Here is a 19,903-nt window from a genome sequence, read left to right as displayed (position 1 = left end):
GACAGTATATAATCTGCGTGGTTAGTTTGAACCAGATCATGAAGACGAAAGTGCTCAATACACACGTAGAGCAATATAAAAGTAATCAAAGACACTAGTGTACAAATTCAACATTTTATTTTGCACTACAGACTGTTTCATGAGGGCGCACAGCACCTGATGATTGAGGCTGTGCCCTCATGAAACAGTCTGTAGTGCAAAATAAAATGTTGAGTTTGAGTAGGCCTATTCTTTAACGCAAATGAAAATGTAATTCATTTAAAAAGAATCATACCTAGTGAAGTGAAGTGGCTTGTAACTGTCGATTTCTTTTTAATATGAACACAATGTTGAAGAAATTATAGTTGTTTTGTCTATTTATTTCTGATATCGTATGTGTTTAGTGTGTTTCAGTATTAATTAAACGCAACTTATCATTATTAAGATGAATTCCAATCAATAAATCAATGTGTTTACCTTTTTTAAGTTGATATTGAGCCGAACATAATTGTAATAAGACGGCAACATCCTTAGCTAAACAAACATTTGGGTGAGAACGGTGAAGACGGGTGACAAATCAAAAGGCAAGCAATTTGTGGCAAATGACCTAATTGCAAGTGGCCGGGTGGCAAGTGACTGAGTTAAAGACTCGGAAGAAAAAAATACATTGAATGCTCAAGGCTGTAATACACGTGACTAAATGAGTTGGTAGCATTTTTATGACAATAAAATTATTTGCCCTAGTCGATTCTACCAAAATACCATAATGTATTTACTTGAATAATTACTAATACGTCTACTAAAAATTACATATCGGCTTTATTAGAGCCAATATATTAAATGTGTGTTCTGACAAATTTGACACCACAATCTTTTCAATAGCCCAAAACGTTACAGAGATATTGTGGTTTAATTTAATTTAATTTACTTGCCTAAACAAATATTTAACATTTACAAGAATAAAAACAGCAAGGAACAAGCACAAACGAATATGAGACAGAAACGCCTCATAAGTAGACTACACCACTGTCGATTAGTACCCTTCACAACAACAACAAAAAAAATAATTCTCAAAAAAAAAAAAAAAAAAAAAAAAAAAAAAATTAAAAAAACAGATGCTTACAATATAAAATGTTGCTTAAGGATGAAACGTTAAAATTAAAAATCTGTAGTAAAACAAGAGAATTTAAAATATTAAAATTCTCAGATTCAATAAGAATTTACTTTTAAAAAATGCAAATTTAAAGTGTTGAAATATTTTGTCTTTCTCAATAAAAAAAAATAATAATAAAAGAAACAAAAATTGACGTTGAACATACAGAGATCAAATTTGATTTTCGGTAGCTTGAATTTTGTGTTCCAGCTTTACGTTCTACCACCATGACAAATGGCAGATTTGTATTCACTACTATTACATCTAAATAATATATAAAGGCCTTATATATAAAATAGGCCTACCCTTGGCTTAGATGTATCTACGGTTTCTTGACATTGTATTTGGTTTGATGCGCGCCATTCATTCTTATTGTTTAAATGGATGGTAATAATTATTTATTTAGTGTGGTCGATTTTGAGTTGACATATTATGGAAATGTGACCTATTTATATTGAATAACTACACTTCTTTTACAGCTCAGAACAAGGTAAGACTTAAATGTCACTGTTCATAATAATTCCATACAATTTGAATTTTAATTCAAATTTAGCAACCCCACAGACGCATGCGTAAAACCTCACCAAAATGTTTGCAGTTCAGGTTTGGAGCAATGCACTTTTTCTGTCGTATCAGTAATGGAGTCAGAAATGTACAATACAAAAATGATCAGTAGTACTAAACAGATAAATGCTTTACATTATATCAAAGAAATTAAATAGCAGAAGAATGAGCTGTTCTGCGAATTTGCATTAAAATTGATGGAACATTTTGTATCCCAGCTTTACGTTCTACCACCATTGACAAATTGCAGATTTCAATAAGAATTTGTTAAATGGTAGAAAAATGTTACGAAATGCCATAGGCTGTGTATAACAATACAAAATATTGTTTGAAGGTTTGCATGGCGAAGTAATAATATGTGTTAATGCTTTCGGTACACCGCGTAGATAGTTCTGAAAAGAAGAACTGTTGTTGTTGTTGGTTGGTTGAGAAATATCTCGACGTTTTAATTAAGTTGCTTCAATCGTCTTCAGGAGAATAATTATGTACACCACGGACGGAATACAGCAATGCTATAAATACACCAATCTTGAACATTTGATTGACGGGTCACTGCTATCTTGTCACACTACACTACTTTTGTACTAAACTAAAGGCAACTTTCATTGTCTGAGATTAGATTATGACTATAGCCAAATAAGGACACTTTAACACGACTTCGGTAGTGTCGAACGTAATATACGAATACAAGCTAATTCCACTTTGATTTGCTATTCAAATGGATTCAACTTTAAGTACAGAGAGATACGCTGCCTCGTTTCTTGAGTTTCGGCGAATGTCGGACCAAAGCGAACGTATGAAGTACTGGCTAAAACACAAGCTGGAAGCATTCATGGAAAACGACAAGCTGACTAGCGTAGATGAGTGTCGTATTCTTGGAGTCGGTAGTGGTGTTGGTAAGTAAATTGATTGTTTTTTATTCTGTTTATCTTTTAATATATATTTTTTTCTTACTCTTTCGTGAGAATCACGCCCACATATTTTAATTTTATTTGTAAAAAAAAAAAGAACCGCTTCTTTCAATTCTTTATTTACATTTCACAATTTCTAATTTTAAAATGAAACTAAAAAAATATCGAAATTATTACAGCAAATGTTGTAAGTGTATTTAAGATTTCCAGTAGTTTGTTTAAATACAAGTGTGGTCATTCAACTGAAACGTGTGTTTGTATTTAAACAAACTATTGAATATTATAACAGACATGGCAGTCCTGCATGCATTTGTTTTATAGATGCCAGCAAAGCCTTTGATAGAGTAAACCATTGGACACTCTTCAATATAATATTGAAAGTGAGACACTCCCTTTAACGTGATAAGGTTACTTTTTACATTTAGAAGCGGTTGGCGCATCGATTATGGCTTGGACTCAGGGTTCGAACTCTCGCTGTGCAAGTCGCTTGTGTCCTTGGGCAAGGCACTTTATCTACGTTTGTCTCTCTCTACCCAGAAGTATAAATGGGTACCTTGTAGGATATTGTGGCATTGAATGTTCTAGTTTCGTGCGCTAAGGAAGTAGCGAACGACTAGGGATATTCTCCAGAAGCAGAGAAGGTTGCACTTTGTGCTGGTTTGCCATTGTACGTTATCCAATGACCAGGGTTTGATCATTCAATTTGGAATTGGCGCCTTACAAATGTTTGGGTATTATTATTATTAAATGGACTACCCGAACATTCATCATTAGATTGGGAACTTGTTGTTCATTTGAGTTTGATGTGTCAAATGGCGTGCGTCAGGGCGGGGTTATGTTATGATGTCTTAAATAAGCAACTTCAGAATAGTCGTATAGGATGTCATATCGATTCTACCTAAATGATCAGTTTCGGCAACAAATAAAATGCTGGTACACTTCCCAGTACCAGTCATCAATCATCATCTGATCAGAATCCACTAATCAGGTTTGGTGACGTCATCATGACTATTATTCATCACCGAAACTGATACTTATCATATCATATAGGTAGAATCACGGGTCTTCATTATAATCATTTTAGTTATGTTGGTACTAGTGGCTCCATCATTAAGTGCGCTTAAGAAACTAGTTAACATTTGTGAGGAACATCCTAAATCACATGATATCATTCATAATGCAATGAAGTCAAAATGTATGTGTATCCAAACCAAAACTGGAAGTCTGAAAAGGAATCCTGTAACAATTTTAATGAACAAACCTCTAGAATGATAATGTGAAACAATTCACATAGCTTGGCCATATGATTGCGGATGATTTAATGTGTGAGGGGAAACATTTTAAGTAGACGATTTAGACTGTCTCAAAACATTATCTTTAACGCCCTTAACAAGTATATTTGTTGACTTGTCAATTCTGCTAGTAAAACTAAATACAGTACGTGCATTCACCAAACGACGGTAAGCCAGCATTAACAAAAATGTTGCTGGCACTGCAAAAACTAGGTTTCTCTAGAAACATTTTGAGACAGTTATTGTAGCAAACATTAAGAGATTTCATTGTCTTTAAATTAAAGATAGACCAAACGTTTGAACAATAGGCCTACATGTTGATACAAAAACTCCTAAAAAATGTACACTTTACTCTGAGCAGTACCTAAAACGTCTACTATGATTAATCAAATTAAATATTTGAAATATTGTCACCAAAATTATAATTATATTTTAAATTTTTATCTTAATCATCATGATTGATTATTAATAATCACAATTATTATTATTATTATTATTATTATTATTATTATTATTAATTATCATATATAGTTAATTCATTTTAATATATGTCTTACACGTTACTTCCGTAGGGGCAATCGACTGTTTCATTCTTGAAAACATTAGAAGAAAACACGATAACATTTTCGTCCGTGTCCTGGAACCAAATGTTGTTGAAATGGAGCATTTTAAGAACCACGTTCGTTCCAATAAACTCTACGACATGGTAAAATTTGACTGGAGACTTCAAGACGCTTTAAAATATCTCGTACGTTTTATATATAGGCCTATATATATATATACACATATATATATATATAATATATAATATAATATATATTTATATATATAGTTCATTGATTGATTTATTGATTAATATTTTATATATTTATTTTGTATTTTATGTGATAACACTTTCAGTAACATGGTACTGGTTTCAAAAGTGGATCACAGATCAACACAAAAAAAATCACAATACAGTAAACAAATCACTAAAAATTATTACAAAACAAGATATACAATTGAGACAAAATTAAACTAAAGAACATAATTATACAGTAAATCTAAAAGCAGTAAAAAGGAAAATAACTATGTACATTGAGTAAGGCAAATGAACGATTAACGGATATACTATAAATACTGTAGTTTTGAAAACAGTATATTTATTAAACTTAAACTTTTTTATTAAAAATGCAAGGTTAGTTCATTAAGTTTAGTCTTTATGTTGTTTGGAAGATTATTCCATGCCTTGGTTGCCTATATAGAATTGTCCTTTCGCCTTATACTCGTTTCCAATTTATCTCCATTAGGTGGTTGTTTGACTTATTTCTTGTACACCATGAGTGACTATTGTTGTTAAATACAAATTTGTTCATTTAGGTGATTGTTAGTAGTATTAGACGAAATACAGTTACAATAATTAAAAAAAAGGGCATAATAAGTGATTTGATAGCATTTGTTGTTTGACACGGGAATGACACCAATTCTTTTAGGTATTTTAGATGACAATTTGTCAATATGTATAGCCCATGTTAAGTTGCAATCAAAATGTATGCCGAGATATTTGATAGTCACTACCTTTTAAATATTAATATTTTTATAGCTAAGGGAAATTTCTGAGAATTTAGGAAGTAGGTAGGTTTGTTAGTATTTAATGTTAAATTATTGTTTATGAACCACTCGTTTACAAAATTAAAGTGTTTGAAATTCAATTTGAAGTTTAACAGGATACAGTAGAATTGCAAAAAAATAGTTATATCGTGCGTATATCTGATCAGCATTAAACTATATTGAGGTTTTAACATCTTACAAGTATGAATATGATTATAATTTTAATCTTATCGGACCAAGGCCTAATTATGACATAATGATATTAATATCAATGATGATGCAATACGCCAACACTTACTTTATGTTCATTGATGAATCTGTTCTTTGTAATGTTAAAATGTATTGTCCTCTGAAAATGACAAAAATTCATACAAAAATAATTTTGAAATTGACATGTTGATTTAGAAGTAACAAAAAAATTATTAACTTGTAGAACTTCCAGTGACTGGAAGTGTTTCTATCATTTTTTTGCTGTAAAAGGATGGTTTATATGGGTAAGCATTTTTTAAATACACTAATTTCTATGTTCAAGTTAATAATTTTTATGTTACTTTATAATGAGCTTTATAGTGGAACAGAAACGAAAATGTAGACATTCAAGTAAAATGTGTTGAATTTAACTTCTTACACTAAACTGAGTGGTTTTTTTTAATTTTTTTAATTTTTTAAAGTATTTGATATTAATTTGCATTACCCATTTACGTATTTTATTTTTATAGAAGAATCCTCCGGACAAACTATTTCACATCATACACCTATTCCATGTACTATATTATTTTGACGAAAGTGAGATTGATGACGTCATTCAACGATGTTATAATCAATTGGAAAATGGTGGCCATCTACTAATCATTCAAGGATCATGTAAGATATTTCTATCAAAAAAATATTTATGTATATGTATTTTAACAACATGTATTTATAATAACAATAAAATTAAACTATCTTCCCCAATAGCATCCAATACGGCGCTGTGCATTCGAAAAGCATTTTGTAATGAGCTGAATCTGAAGGGGAAGCTAAACTCAATTCCGGGTGAAGATCTGCTGTATAAAATCAACGCACTTGGCTACGCGTACGATAGCAACGACATCCGGGCATCTCTAGACGTCAGCATATGCCTTGACCTCAACTCAGAGACTGGGAGCCTTCTTTGGGACTTTATAACTAGTGTGCAAAAGTTTCTTGAAAGCTCACCTAAAATACTGGTTTGCAAAATGACAGAAACACTAAAAGCAATGGGATTTATGTATGATGGTCGAACATTTATTCACGTTGATTCTCTTGGAATAAGCATACAGAAATCACTTTCGTCATAGTTTAAAACCATATGAATCATTAAAAGACGTTACCTTTTCACCGTTCATTTACCCACGTAAAGTGACAGCCTGCCTGCATAAACATCACTCACTCGTATGATACTTTACCAATGAAGTTAAATGAAGCTCGTCAAAATAATTTCCGTTGTTTTTTTTTTCTTGATGTATGCTATAATTTAAAAGTCGTTTTTAGTATGATAAAGAAGTTTATCATACACATATATAAATAGACTTTTAAAGTCCATCACCGCTACATGTCATATTGCGACACCAATTAAACCTATAGTCTGGAATTTTGCAAACATGAAGAATTCTTTCGATTTTTCTGTCACTGGAAGATATAAATGAGTAATTGTACTTTTAAATTAAATTGTCTAAGTGTTTTCAGTATTTTATCACGGACAGTTATATATGTAGTAATATACTATTCATTGATGTAAAATAAAAAATATGTCCAGTTTGTAACATGGCGTTATTTGAAGACAGGGATGTTTTCGGCGGGAGGTACACTTCTCGCTATTTCAACCATTGTTCCGAGGAAAATCGCATACCGGTACTCAATAAGAGGTGTGGTATATGTTATTTGTCATCTAGGCTAATTAATTTCTACAATTGCTTGAATTGTAAATGAACACAGCAGCAAGTGGCAAGGTATTTCAGTAATCGTTGAAATAATCTGATTTAAGGTTTATATTCTATGCCTTTAATCGCATTAAAACAAATTCACACGAATGACAAATCTACGGACTTAGTTTCGACTGAATATAATGACTTTAAAAGTAAAGACTGCCTCGGGCATTTTTTTTTTCCGTGGGGATCACCCACTTTTATTTGTCCTCTTTTTTTTCATGATTTTCAATTTTTCGTTTTCTCTCCTATTATACAGTGATCTTATACTGTACCAATATTTACATATGTGTCACAATTCACAACAATTATGCAACAAAATTAAAAGAAAAATTAATTGAATTTCATAAACATAGACCTACTTTTTTGTTTTAGTAGGAGAAAATTGCACATTTCCAGTAATTCTATGTTATTACATTTAGTTAAATCTTTAGTTCTGCATAAACACACACACCCACCCACATAAAATTACATATATAAAACATACTTATAAATATATATATATATATATATATATATATACGGTATATATGTATATATAAATACATACACATGCACATACATATACACAAACACGCACACATACCTCAAAAACTACCGTAATTCCTCCATGTCTATACATAAATATAATATATGTATAATACACACACACATGCGAACATACAAATATTTTCATTATTTCTTTTTTCCCCTTATTCTTTTTTGGTTTACAAAATGATGTACAGCACCAATATCATAATGTTTACAATGCACACAAATTCTAAAACCATAATTTATGACTGCCTCGAACATATTAAATTGTACACTTTTGCCGGGATTAAACGTGAGGGTCCTAATAATTTTATGGAATTTTATTTTAATGTCTTTTTTTCAAAACAACAACCAACAGCGAATAAATTAGCCAATAAAAGGAGGGTTGACATGAAATATGAAATACAAAACAATAATTAACATAAATAGCCCTAAAAAGTAAATAAAAGATAATTATAGTAAACTTAAAACTTCATACTTAAACTGATTGAAAAAATAAGAAAATACATCAAGACTATTATCTTGAACTAATAACGAGTTATATAATTTACTTAATCTACAAAACAACCCATTTTGACTAGCACTAACCCTCCCGAAATGAACATAACAAGTAGGTTTACATTTTAATCTACGAGATGTCACATTGATAAAGAAACATGAAATAAGATTACAATCAAAATTACTATGTACAGCATTATAAAGAAACTTAAGATCAAGAAAAGCTCTACGTACTTTGGGAGATAAACAATTTCTGAGATTGACTATCTCAGTCTGATTATATGAAACAATACGCATAAAACGATAATGAAATCGCTCAATGAGATTAACATGAACAGAAATAATTGAATTATAAATAACACAACCAAAATCAAGAGAAGGTCGAATTAAGGTTTGATAAAGTGAATCCGCCCCTGTAACAGAGATGCAATTGCCCAAATGAATGCTCCTTATCTGTTAAGCAACAACTGGAGGCGATTTTATTTAGCGACTCAACAACCGGAGGCGATTTTGTTTTGCGACTTCTGGATGGGACTCGGGCTGTCTCAGACTAACTCGACTCGATACGACACCGTCTTAATATTGGAGTAGTGTACCAACAAACAATCTCAAGAGAAAAGGACGCCCACAAAATAGAAACGTCTAACAGACAACACTTAGACAACTGGAAGTAGATATAATGGACATAATAGCTCATTTCTTAATGAGAAAAAAAATAGGACAGTCTTTAGCTAATACAATAACTGGCTAAGGACATACATACCTATAAGACGACAGCATGAAAAATGAAATTAAATTATTATATTAGCTAAGTACAAATCATATTATTCCAATATTAACAAAAGACGCAACCTATGTTTGCCACATTATGACAATGTATTATCGCCTAAAAATTACCGAAAATCATACAAAATTCATTTTAAGATTGAGGTACTCATTCTAATGTAAGCTAAAAATTATTAACTTAAACATGTTCACTATCTCTAACATATAATTCAAAGCAGGACAAAATAAAAGTGGGTGAAATCGTCCTCTTCTTTAAACAAATTTGAAAAAGAAGAGTACCATAACATGATTATTTTTTATTAATAATAATATAAAGTTCATTAGCAAATTTGCCTTATTACACTTGGAAATTTATATAAATAATAAAAAGCGAGATTCAACATTAGTTTGACATTTTCGTGCCTTGCCTATAAATACAAGTCTTTAACATATATATATATTATATATTATATATATATATATATATATTATATATATACTTATATATATGCATTCGTATATACATATCAATGTATTATCAATATAAATATCTATATCTATGTCGTATATACAATTCGTATAATAATTCGCATATAAAATTCGAATAAATATCAATTTGTCAATGTACGAAATCCCAGTGGATCGACCCAGGTGGAAAAAGATAGTAATGACGGGAGACGAAAAGCGTAATTTTTGATAATGATATTCAATTCGGAACACAATTTCAAACTTTAGGCCAATTAGGACCTAATATTATTTTTTTATTTGTATACATATTATCAAATAGTATAGAATTGCAGTACTCTTTGATATTACTGTTTAATGACTAGGTATAGACACTTATTCCCAATAATTTTCTAAGGTTTCGTTCTTTTCCTTTCTCTCTCTTATTTCTGGGACCTTCGGGCAATTTGTGTTACATTGGTTGAAATCTGACCTTCTAATTGATCCCAAACACCTTTACAGCTTGTGCCTCCTTTGTTTGCATTCTCATTATATGTATACAATTTTCAACAGAGGATTCTCTCAGTGGAAAGATAAGTTGGTCGTTGGTGCTACCACAAATCAAAGAATAGGAGCCTACCTGTTAAAACTCCAGTGCAGCGTAGGTGATCTCTTTAATCAGATCTTGTAATTGTTTTGTAAAAATATATCGCATCAGACGTTCCGATACACTAGGCAAAATCGGGTGTTAACGAAGTTTTGTTCGGTTGTTCGTGTCAGGTATGTTGTAAATTATTTTTATTATTATATTTATGAAATAATATGCCTAAATATAAGTTTAAACATACCGGATGTAGTTATAAGAATGAGAGGTAAGTACTTCTATGTTCAGAAGATTATTTCAATAGGCCTACAACGAATAGAAATAAAATGTGTGTTTTATATTTAGATTAATGAATCTCTGGAGCAATGTCGTTGGTACCCCTGACGGAAAATGAACATCATTATTCCGAGGCCTTTAAACAATTTTGTAAGCATCTGACCAAGGATATTCAATGAAACAGTGGATACTATGATCTTCCCAGTGTTATTCATTCTAACCCGTCTAGAGTAAAGCTTGTGGATACAAATGTTATTCAGATATACCTAGAAACAATGGACATAATAGCTCAGGATTTAGGCCTATGAACCAAGGCCTAAATATAAGTTAAACATACTGGATGTACTTAAGAATGAGAGGTAGGTACTTGTGTTTAGGAAATACTTCAGTACACAGTATATAGAAATAAAATGTGTGTTTTATGTTTAGGTTAATGAATCTCTGGAGCAATGTCGTTGGTACCCCTGACGGAAAATGAACATCGTTTTGCCGAGGCCTTTAAACAATTTCGGAAAGCATCTGATCAAGAATCTTTAATGAAACAGTGGATAGTAGATGATCTTCCCAAAGTTATTCATTCTAACCCGTCTACAGTAAAGTTTATGGATACAAATGTTATTCAGATATTAGGAATTGGCAGTGGTTTTGGTAACTATACAATTTTATTATAATTGATTTATCTTATTTACGTAAGTATACAAAGATTTTGAAGAGAACATAATTTCGAAAATAAAAGGCAGTAAAAGCAATTGTCCTCATCGCTTAAATTATAAGCGACCGTATGTTTTCGGGTTGGTGGGTGAGGCGGGGGTGATTTTTGGTATATTTAGATTCTGCTTGAATCTTTCTTTAAAACAGTGTATATTTGACGGACATTAGCGAAGTTATGCATATTCAATTCATTTGATATCAGCTACGTAGGTTTTGAGGAATCAGCGTCATAAGATTCCAAAATCAATAATTTATCATTAAGATTTGTATTTTAAAAATATTTTTTTAAATACTTTCGGTTAGATTTAGTGACTAATATTTTGCATAAATATTCTTGAATATGTATTTTATAAAATGCAAAAACCTGAAAATATTTAAATTTCTGATTCTCGAACGTTTTGATAAGAAAGAATATAATAATGGGAGGGTTGCCGATTGAGATACTGAGCTTCTTTTTAAATCTATCATAAATATATTTAATTGTAACTGATTTGAAATATGAACCGATTCAGTAGTTAGTTTAATACTACTTGTACAGGTGTGTACCAAGAAATCAATAAAAAAAAAAAAGCTGAGACATCTATAGATATAAATTTAACGTTTCAAATAATAAAACAGGGTCCCAGTACTATATCAGCTGAATAATATATTTTTATAATAGTCTACCCTAGTTCTTAATTATAGGCTGCCTGCTTTGGCCCGCGAGGAAAAGCAAAATAGTTAAAAAAAATATTTGAAACAGATTCAAAATAATAATCATTCGATGAATACATTTTCAGCGAAGTAAAGACAAAAATGCAACCCCTGGGTCATGTGTACTAACAACTTTACTGGAAAGCAGTATGGAGATATCTAAAAAGAGCAGGATATAATAGGTCATAAATAACATATACGGTAAGCCTATGTACATCGATTTTATACACCGTCAAGTTTTGTCTCTCTGTTCTGACTGTGTTTTGTCAATGTTTGCAATTAATTTTACATGTTTAATAAAAACTTGGTCTAAGAACCGTGCTCATAAAAAGTACAATGCGGAATGTAGCTACCAGAATTAATGTTCATGTTAATTATATTTTTCAAAAGAAAAACCTAGGCCTTTTTATTGGCATGAAGCTAACTGACTGACTCACCCATATAATTTCAACGACTGCTACAAACTAGGCGAAAATTATTTAGGCCCGTGAGATCAACAAATTTGGCCCTTCAAACGAATTAATTTAGAACTAGTGGTACTCTATACAAACAAGAATTTCTTCTTCAAGATAACAAGAAAACCTAAGTTTATATTTTTAATTATATTATGTTAATTTAAAGAAATAGACTTGCGGAAACTACACGTGAATCAAAAATCACCTAAACATTCAAAAAGATTAGGGAAACTGAAGTGTCTCACCACTCGCTGAGTTCATTCATTATTTGAACAATACTCTAGGCCTCAAAACTGTGAACCACCAATGTCACACCCCTACTTAAGTATAATGTTCCTTGTAATAATAATACGTTGTTTGAAGTGGCTTGAAAAAGTTCACCTCCTGCTATTAAATATCACAAATAAGTACCCTTAGAATGTGTTTTTTTCTCACTAAGGTTTTTCATAGTTTAGGTTTACAATTGTTGAAAATATACTTCTTTATTATCATGATCCAATTAATTGTAAAGGCTACTTGAATACTCTTCTAGAAGCTCAGTATCTGATATGGTGCCAGTTACACGTGTTCTATAGTGTATCTGTTAATTATCTTATGTTTTTAGGTCTGGTTCTGTTTGGGAAAGCCGACCTCCATATGTCAGAGTATAACAGAAGGGTATAAGTTCGAATGATGAAAAGTCCATCACCGCGCAGCGTCAGTCATGGACAGGCTTGTCGTACCAACTCTGGCCCCTTAGCATTATTAGGGACTGGTCCTCATTGTAGGGGTTCATCCTCATTAATATTATGCACTCATCATTAAACTATATTTTTAAGTTTGATTGTAATATAATCTAACCTTAAAAATTATCCAACTAAAATTCGTTTATTGACGAGAAAGATAATTATAATTTATGTCTAAAGTAATACATTTTTTAAAATCTCTAACGTTTAAAGGCTTATTAATTATTCCAAAGGAAATATGGATATGCTAATATTTGATGTCTTTGGGAATAACAACCAGAAAGTGAACGAAATTGTACTGGAACCAAACAAAGTCGAAGTTGAGAAGTTTAAATCTACAATTAAGTCGTTGGACCAGTACAGATTTGTAAATCTCGAATGTCTTCCTGAAACAGTTGAATCATATATGGTATGTATAGTGGTGCATAATTTATCTATGTAATGTTGGTGGTTATTTTCATTGTGAGTAATATGTGGGATAGAAACCTAGACAAGACCATCTTGAAACAGGAATTATAAACACATCAGATATGTTTACGTATTTTCAATCTTTGTTGTTTCAATTAATCACTGAGCACTATCGTTGAATATAGTACAGTAACGATTTACAGTAGTACCACGCATGCTATAGGAAAGTGTAACAGTAGATTCTAACCCAGACTATTCACAGTACGGCATGCAACCAGACACGCCATCACATCCGTGAATCCACAGAGTTATTTGCACTTGTGTCATTGACAGGAAAGGTATACAATCAAAGTGAATAGCCAACTCTACATTATGCTACTATTTCAATTTCATATTACTTTATTTTCCATAATGTGTGTGTATATATAATATATAAATTGTGATATATTGTTCCTCTTAAAAATGTCCTTAAAAAAAAGAATTTAAATGTTAGTATTATTAGTTTCACATACCATCGGTATCGTATAGGCCTAATTTCTCTAATTTCATCTCCAAGAATCCATAGTAGGCCTACAATTATTTTGTTCATGGTGATTGTACTTTTTTTCATTGTGAGTAATATGTGAGATAGAAACCTAGACAAAACCATCTTGAAACAGGAATTATAAACACATCAGATATGTTTACGTATTTTCAATCTTTGTTGTTTCAATTAATCACTGAGCACTATCGTTGAATATAGTACAGTAACGGTTTACAGTAGTACCACGCATGCTATAGGAAAGTGTAACAGTAGATTCTAACCCAGACTATTCACAGTACGGCATGCAACCAGACACGCCACCACATCCGTGAATCCACAGAGTTATTTGCACTTGTGTCATTGACAGGAAAGGTATACAATCAAAGTGAATAGCCAACTCTACATTATGCTACTATTTCAATTTCATATTACTTTATTTTCCATAATGTGTGTGTATATATAATATATAATATATATATATATAGTTGTTATATATCGCTGTATATATATCACTGTATGTATACAATTTATATATTTGTCATCTGACAAGCAATACAGTTTTCTGTATTTCTATATTGACAAATAAAATGTCTACATAAGAGGAACCTTAAAAAGAAAGGTACTGGCCTCCGAGAGGAGGCCGAATTTTTTTTCTTTGTCAAATTCCTCTTCGGGTTACATTTCAATTTATATTATCCCGCTTGCTTTTTTTTTTAATGGGTTTTTTCCATGCCTTGAAATCAATTTCAATTTTAGTTGATCTCAACTGGCAGTATATAACGTTGAATTTCATGAGAATACTGTACATTTGAAACACACACACACACACACACACATATATATATATATAATATTATATATATACTATACTACTACAATTTTACAATCTTACACACACCTCCTCACACAAATATACAAATATATCAGCATCAGCATCATTTTATTTATTTGTTTATCATTATGATTATTTTAATTTCCTTATATTGTATATAATAATTAAATATAAGTGTATAATGTTTATGTTATATTACTCCACATGTCTAATAATAATAATAATAATAATAATAATAATAATAATAATAATAATAATAATAATAATAATAATAATAATAATAATAATAATGATAATGATGCATTTTAGGCAAGGAACACATCACGGAAATTTCACTTTATTCATTGTATTCACGTTTTGTACTACGTGAAAAATCCAGCGGCGATAATAGAGGCTGCGTATAACTGTTTGGAAGAGGGCGGTATGATGCTCATAATTCACGCTGCAGGTAAGTGATAGTGCATCTTTCCCAGACTGTATTATTTAATTCCTTTTAATTTAGAAAATAAAAAATAATACTGGGAACCATACCAGCCTATTTTAATACATAGTATTTAAGTTAAAATAGCACTTTTGAAACTAGCTTGCGTCAACAATTACCTTAACTAATCTCAAAGGTGTTACTTTAGCATTAATTACTAAAATAATATGTAATATACAATTAAGGTTTACAGTATACTGTACTGTCTAAAATAGGTCACTAAATTTAAGCAGCAAAGTTCAATATTAGAATTTCTCATGCCTACTGGTTATTTTTATACCAAGAATCAAATGAGAAAAAAAAAATTTTCTTTGCAAATTGTTCTAAAATTCTTCTTCCATAGACTAAAACCGTTTACATAGAAATCGGCAAGTCAATGAAGTTCGTATTATCCGATCGATTGTTCTTAAATTTAAAATTCTATCATTGAATTTATGCATTTTTTTTCTTTAAAACATCTAAATAATGTTTAACATATTTTAAATACGGTAACGTACTTAACTGTAAATGAAAGTTGTACCGTATGATTTTCCAATAACATCTTTCAAACGATTTAGAAACCAAAACTGAATTGCATTGAATTGAAATGAATTACTTTATTCAGATCATATACAAATCAGGTGATGCCGACGTGAAGGCGACATTAAACTCTTACTAATTTTTAAAAGCATAATCAACAATAATGTTTATAATATGCCTAAGAAATATTAAAATATGATATAGCTTTTGAAATTAAACTTTCAATGGGTCTCTGGAGGATAAAATTTAGATTTATCCTATTTTTTAGATAAGTTTCAGCAATGGCAGGTGTGGTGTTTGCCGACACACAATTACATTTACTCTCTAAGCACCCAGAAGCTACCGTACAGCTTTCTAATTCATCAGCTTGTCGACTGTGGAAACGATGAAAACCGAAAGAATATTATTGTATTTTCATTGGACTACAGTATACAATACATGATACAATAAACAACTATAGCTCATTGTGTTAGTAAAACGGTAGTAGACAAACGGAAAGGGAAAAATAAATATGATGGTAGAACATGTGTATTTTTTTTTTCTTTTTAGCATCGCATGGCATTAATCACGTTAAGAACACGTTTGGTGCTAAATTGTTTGCCAGCCCACCGAAGTACACTCCAAACGGCAGCCAGTTAGAAAAACTGGTACATGATCTTGGTTACAAGTACTCTAGTGATATCATAAACGCGAAGCTTGACATGACCGAGTGCCAGAATCCAGCCTCACAGAACGGCAACCTAATCTGGGATTTTATCACTCACGTCGCCAGCTTTACTGAAAACGCGTCACCAGAAATCAAAGGCGCCATCAACGACGTTACAAAAAGCGAATTTTGCTATAGAAACGGTGGTAAAGTATTCATGAACATCGATAGCTCAGTTTTAATCATAGTAAAATAATTAAATTATTTGCAGGTTGTTTATTTCAAACGGGCTAATTTTATGCAATTTGAATCACCTAATAAGTACATAGTTCAAAGTTTTTGTTTGTTTGTTTGTTTTTTGTTTTTTTCTGGTAGACAGGGTAAACCACAGATGAACTTGGTTTGATTCTTATAAAAATGATCTCGTTTGTAGAGGACATGATCTGGAAACATTAGGATATGTAAAGTTAAGTGAGATTGCTAAAAGTAGAAGGATATGGTCAGACTTTAAATTATTAAGAAAGTTAGATGACAGACTAACAAGAATTTGAATGTGAAGTTTCAGTTTTTAAGTTAAGCCTTTAGTATATATGTCTATAAAAGCTAAAGAACACTGTAAAGAGTAACCATCAGCTATAAGCCTATGTTGGGATTTGTTTAAAGAATAGTAATAATATCATAATAACTTAATACCACACACACTTTTTATTTTTCAACGAATTCTATATTTATTTATTTCGTTGTCTTTTGACCAGATGTGAACTTTCACTTCAGCATTTTGATAAAGTATAGCGCCTCCTATGCTACAGTTATTTACTAACAACACATTGTCAACAAATATAAACGATTGCCTCGGTTAGATAATAATATAGATTTGACCAGTTGATGCTAGAAATAATATAGAAACATTTATACTTTATGTGAATACAAATATACAGAATTAGGAATCTGGAATCGCACAGTGGTATGAATCGTGCATGTTAAATAGGCGCCTTTGTAAATCCAACTTAGGCCTAGGGCCATTATTAATATATATTATTAATATTATTATCAGACCTATTACTAATGAATGAAAATAATAGTCTAGGGCAGAGTAAGAAACCATTTTGAGTAAATAATATTAGATACGTGTATGTACATTTTCTTTTTGTTTATTTTGACGAATTTTATAGAAAAAATTAAAAACAATATTTTATTTTTAAACGAAAGACGACGGTAACAAATTTTGACCAAACACAAAAAAATCAGTTGTATTATGATTAGCATCGTAAAAGTATAAATTATATGTATATTTCTTTAAATTAGACCGAAATAAACAAAAGTTTATCAAAAGCCTTGTTCACCACTATGTGCTAGTTGTTACTCCAGTCGTCTGATAACTGGTAGCACTTGCAACAGGTGTGCACCTAGACTTGGTTCCAGTCCCTAATTGTTGTCTTAATCAGTGAAAAAGTATTCAAAATAAATAAATTTTATCACTAATGGTGTTCAATATTACTTATTTGCATGGCGTTCCATACCATACTTTTTTTTATGGGATTTTGGATGGGATTTTTAATGCCTACACATTCAAATTCAACAACATACAGTATCAAAAATAGATTTTGGTGGCGCTCTCCGAAATATGGAACACAGGGAAAAGTCAATAAATAAAAAATAAAAAATGTGGCAAGTCTAGTGTGCACCGTGCCCCGAAGCAGAAAAGCAAGTATTTTATACTTATTTTGGTCTAATATAAAGAAATCTACATACAGTATATACAGTATCAACAAGACCAGATGAAATTCTTTGAAACAACGTAGAAGTATTTCAGATAATAAACATTTTTGACAAGTAACTAGAAAGTCCAATAATGAAAATAATAATTTTAACAAAAATAATAATTTTAACAACAATAATAACAATAAGAATAATAACATATTATGATAATACTAATTATATTAAAACGTAATAATTATTAATATGATATTTGATTGTGATGGTAATAATATTAATAGCATTAATAATAATAATAATAACAATAATAATTACAATAATACAATAACACGGTAGCTCGGAGAGTTAAATATAGTATATCTCCACATGTTGCCAGGATTTAAATTATGATATAGAATACCAAGCAAATCTATAATCCGACAGAAAGGGTTTGGGATGCCTTTACATATTGTGGGGGTCCAGCTCCCCGGAGGCTTAGAGTTTCAGCTGCTTATCTATACCATTTTCACACTTGGTTAGTGAATTTTTGACTGCTACCGTCTTGTTATAAATAAAATCCAGAAAGACGTTATGGGAGTAAACATCGATCTACCTCCTATAAGATCTCTGACGATCTCTGTACAATTAGGCTTAGGATAGACCTACTAACCAGCGAACATAATATTTACCATTTCTAAACGTCAGTCTCTGAGATCGAATCATGCAATTTTCAAGATCGTTTTCTTAAAATTAAAAAAACAAATCTACTCTCAAACCACACGATGAAACCAACATAATAGAATCACTTTCGTCTTGTAAGTGGCCACATGGAGCTTTCGCTTTTGCACGCGTCTATACAGTAATCTCAAACCATGAGGATACCAACTTTGATTTCACTGTTCCCTGCTTTGACCTATAACTCGTCCGTTTCTATCGTGCATTCTGTGAATAAATAGCGGAAATTCATTACAGGCGACGACTAGAATTTCAGACTCCGCATGCGCAGATGACGCTCGTGACGTCACAGCGTCCAGATCTTACTATCATTGCGAAATCGAAAGCTCCATATTAAATTTCCTTTGGATGAAAATAAATTAATAATAAAATAAAATACTGACCCAGCGTTCGGCAGAATAATGAATGTAGGCCTATTAATTCTGCTAAGCAAAGAACGTAGGCCAACTACTCTACGGATCTTAGACCAATTCATTTTATCATTTCAACTGCGTATCGAGTGATCTGCATCTCCCGTTTGACATCCCCACCTGCCCGCGACGGCGTAACATATTTATATGCCTGAAGTGATATATAAACTTAAAACCCTCAATCTATCATTTTATGTTTGTATTGAGTCGTTCTACTCATATGTTATTTGTATAATTGGAATTAAACTTTATGTGGATGAGCCTTTAGGAATTAAATCTATGTTACAAGATAATAATAATTTACTAATGTAATAAGAAGTCAGTGACGATAATAATATAGATAATAATATAAATAATAATATAAAATAATAATAATACACATAATAATACACAATAATTTTAAAATATAATAATATAAATATTATTATAGTTTATGTTTATTTTAAAATATTGTAATAATATAAATAATAATAATGATAATAATAATAATAATGATAATAATAATGATAATAATAAT

At 30.9% G+C, this 19,903-nt stretch overlaps 2 protein-coding genes across 3 annotated transcripts; both read left to right on the top strand.

The window, feature by feature from the left end:
* The first annotated feature begins 2,156 nt into the window (after positions 1-2,156).
* LOC117123609 (histamine N-methyltransferase-like) lies at positions 2,157-7,551 on the top strand. Its single transcript, XM_033269603.1, has 4 exons — positions 2,157-2,592; positions 4,472-4,647; positions 6,209-6,353; positions 6,447-7,551. The coding sequence occupies exons 1-4, from the start codon at positions 2,415-2,417 to the stop codon at positions 6,806-6,808; spliced, it is 861 nt and encodes a 286-aa protein (XP_033125494.1). The 5' UTR covers positions 2,157-2,414; the 3' UTR covers positions 6,809-7,551.
* Positions 7,552-10,245: 2,694 nt separating this feature from the next.
* LOC117123672 (histamine N-methyltransferase-like) lies at positions 10,246-18,026 on the top strand. 2 transcript variants are annotated; one of them, XM_033269672.1, is made up of 5 exons: positions 10,246-10,453; positions 10,983-11,201; positions 13,371-13,546; positions 15,210-15,348; positions 16,450-18,026. In XM_033269672.1, exons 2-5 carry the CDS (start codon positions 11,003-11,005, stop codon positions 16,800-16,802), a joined length of 867 nt encoding a protein of 288 aa, XP_033125563.1. In that variant the 5' UTR covers positions 10,246-10,453; positions 10,983-11,002; the 3' UTR covers positions 16,803-18,026. The 2 variants fall into 2 exon arrangements, with proteins under 2 accessions (XP_033125563.1, XP_033125564.1); XM_033269673.1 differs by lacking the exons at positions 10,246-10,453; positions 10,983-11,201 and adding an exon at positions 12,006-12,158.
* The last annotated feature ends 1,877 nt before the right edge of the window (positions 18,027-19,903 follow it).

This window comes from Anneissia japonica, unplaced genomic scaffold (genome assembly GCF_011630105.1).
Source record: "Anneissia japonica isolate Jap-2015-1 unplaced genomic scaffold, ASM1163010v1 scaffold287714_len2871179_cov188, whole genome shotgun sequence".
In the NCBI taxonomy this organism is placed as follows: Eukaryota; Metazoa; Echinodermata; class Crinoidea; order Comatulida; family Comatulidae; genus Anneissia; species Anneissia japonica.
The sequence above is the reverse complement of the archived record's forward strand: the minus strand, read 5'-3'. Positions and strand labels throughout refer to the sequence as shown.

Coding starts and splice junctions, on each gene's coding strand:
- LOC117123609 (XM_033269603.1), top strand. CDS start 2,415: ATGGATTCAACTTTAAGTACAGAGAGATACGCTGCCTCGTTTCTTGAG. Junction 2,593..4,471: donor TGGAGTCGGTAGTGGTGTTG/GTAAGTAAATTG, acceptor TTACTTCCGTAG/GGGCAATCGACTGTTTCATT. Junction 4,648..6,208: donor AAGACGCTTTAAAATATCTC/GTACGTTTTATA, acceptor TTATTTTTATAG/AAGAATCCTCCGGACAAACT.
- LOC117123672 (XM_033269672.1), top strand. CDS start 11,003: ATGTCGTTGGTACCCCTGACGGAAAATGAACATCGTTTTGCCGAGGCC. Junction 11,202..13,370: donor AGGAATTGGCAGTGGTTTTG/GTAACTATACAA, acceptor ATTATTCCAAAG/GAAATATGGATATGCTAATA. Junction 15,349..16,449: donor GCTCATAATTCACGCTGCAG/GTAAGTGATAGT, acceptor TTTTCTTTTTAG/CATCGCATGGCATTAATCAC.